The following is a 2,500-nucleotide window of genomic DNA, read 5'->3' on the forward strand; positions in this document are numbered from 1 at the left end:
GTCAATATATATTGTGACTGCGGAGATGCATGCGCGAGTCAACAAATTGGGAGCTGCACAACGGTGTCGCGAGCCAGTCTTCTCATTAGCAGAAACCAGTGAATTTGGGAACAGAGGTAACATTGTCCCCCTGCCGTGTTCAAGGGTAGTACCGTATTCCGCGGTAGTACCGTTGTATAGAGCTTATAGTATAGTTGGCACCGTCACGTTTTGGCACCGCGGTAGACCGTTGTTACCGGTATATCGTGCAAAACTAATGTCCACACACATACACACACACGTGCGCACACACACATACACACACACGTGCACACACACACATACACACACACGTGCGCACACACAAATTCACACACTGATTCAGTAGTGGAATACTGTAGAAGATTATTCAGCAGTGAGATACTGTAGAAGGTGATTTTATTCAGCAGTGAGATACTGGAGAAGATGATTTTATTCAGAAGTGAGATACTGTAGAAGATGATTTTATTCAGAAGTGAGATACGGTAGAAGATGATTTTATTCAGAAGTGAGATACGGTAGAAGATTATTTTATTCAGAAGTGAGATACGGTAGAAGATGATTTTATTCAGAAGTGAGATACTGTAGAAGATGATTTTATTCAGAAGTGAGATACGGTAGAAGATGATTTTGTCAGTAGATGACAGAGATCTCATAGATAGCCCTCTCCAACATTTGTATAACAGACAGAAAATATTCACCAATTCAGTTACAGATTCTCTCCCTCTTCAGACAGACACATACAGACACAAACACACACACACACACACACACACACACACACACACTTCAGCATAAAACGATATCCCACAATCCCTAGGGAGGCTGCGCTGTTCTGTTTCCATGACGACTGGCATCTACTGCCAGATTTGGAGTGATATTAAGATACAGTGAGAGAAGAGAGACAGAGAGAGAGAGAGAGGGATGGAGTGATGAAAAGAGAGAGAGAGAGAGAGCAGAGGGTTGATGGGTGGATATGAAAGCTGGGTATTATGAGATAGTGTGATATACTCATGTATCGGTACAGTACCTAGTGTCAGTATCTTATCTTATCTTCCATGTTTCTGCTGTTCAGTGTGTTCTCACCTCTGCCACCTGGTGGTGAGATGGAGAAAGACACGGCTCTCACTCAACGGCCACCGCGGCATTGAGGTTTAGCAGAAGCAAAGCTGCTAATTAACATGGAATAGGGTTAGGGTTAGGGTTAGGGTTCGGGTGGAGCGAGGAATAAGCAACCATATAGGGAAAGTCACTTCGCCTCTTATGGGAATGTCAACTGTGTCAGATTATTAATCTAGGGTTCAAGATCAAACACGTCTGTGTGGTCGACTGGTTTCTCTGTGTGATTCTGACCCTAACCCCTAACCCCTAACCCCTAACCCTAACCCCCAACCCTAACCCCTAACCCTAACCCCTGACCCTAACCCCTAACCCTCTCTGTTCCCGGGCTCCAGCTATCCTGCTGTGTGTGAGTTCCTGCAGACCAACAACCTGCTGTCGGTCATCCGAGCTCACGAAGCCCAGGATGCCGGGTGAGAGAGGCACTCAACACCACTCCCATCTCTGAACACACCACCACTCAACAACACTCAACACCACTCCCATCTCTGAACACACCACCACTCAACACGACTCTCATCTCTGAACACACCACCACTCAACACCACTCCCATCTCTGAACACATCACCACTCAACACCACTCCCATCTCTGAACACACCACCACTCAACACCACTCAACACCACTCCCATCTCTGAACACACCACCACTCAACACCACTCAACACCACTCCCATCTCTGAACACACCACCACTCAACACGACTCAACACCACTCCCATCTCTGAACACACCACCACTCAACAACACTCAACACCACTCCCATCTCTGAACACACCACCACTCAACAACACTCCCATCTCTGAACACACCACCACTCAACAACACTCAACACCACTCCCATCTCTGAACACACCACCACTCAACACCACTCCCATCTCTGAACACACCACCACTCAACACCACTCCCATCTCTGAACACACCACCACTCAACACCACTCCCATCACTGAACACACCACCACTCAACACCACTCCCATCTCTGAACACACCACCACTCAACACCACTCAACACCACTCCCATCTCTGAACACACCACCACTCAACACCACTCAACACCACTCCCATCTCTGAACACACCACCACTCAACACCACTACCATCTCTGAACAAAACTGTTAACATAATAATTTGAATTGCACTTGCCGTCATATTGCCATTTGCAAAAAATTATGATATTTCTGAAGATAAAATCTGTCTTTATTATGAAGATCTTAGTGGATACAAGTCAGTGGACCAGAATAGTTTGAAATGGATGTACAGCGCTTTGGAATGAACCGTTATCACCTGTCTTTCTCACTCTCTTTTGGTATTTACACCATCAGCTTGTGGGGATTTAAATATCATGTTACCCTGTCTGGTGTTC

The 2,500-nt window shown here is 46.0% G+C and overlaps 1 protein-coding gene across 1 annotated transcript in view; it reads left to right on the forward strand.

Moving 5' to 3' along the window:
• ppp3cb (protein phosphatase 3, catalytic subunit, beta isozyme) overlaps positions 1-2,500 on the forward strand; it is a gene marked incomplete at both ends in the record, with an annotated part of 27,681 nt that overhangs the window by 16,134 nt on the left and 9,047 nt on the right. The window contains one exon of the mRNA XM_084450663.1: positions 1,473-1,550. Within this exon, the coding sequence (XP_084306789.1) occupies positions 1,473-1,550 (78 nt within the window). The remainder of the gene's footprint in view (positions 1-1,472; positions 1,551-2,500) is intronic.

The sequence above is a fragment of the Borostomias antarcticus genome, assembly GCF_949987555.1.
Source record: "Borostomias antarcticus genome assembly, chromosome: 16".
NCBI classification, from domain to species: domain Eukaryota; kingdom Metazoa; phylum Chordata; class Actinopteri; order Stomiiformes; family Stomiidae; genus Borostomias; species Borostomias antarcticus.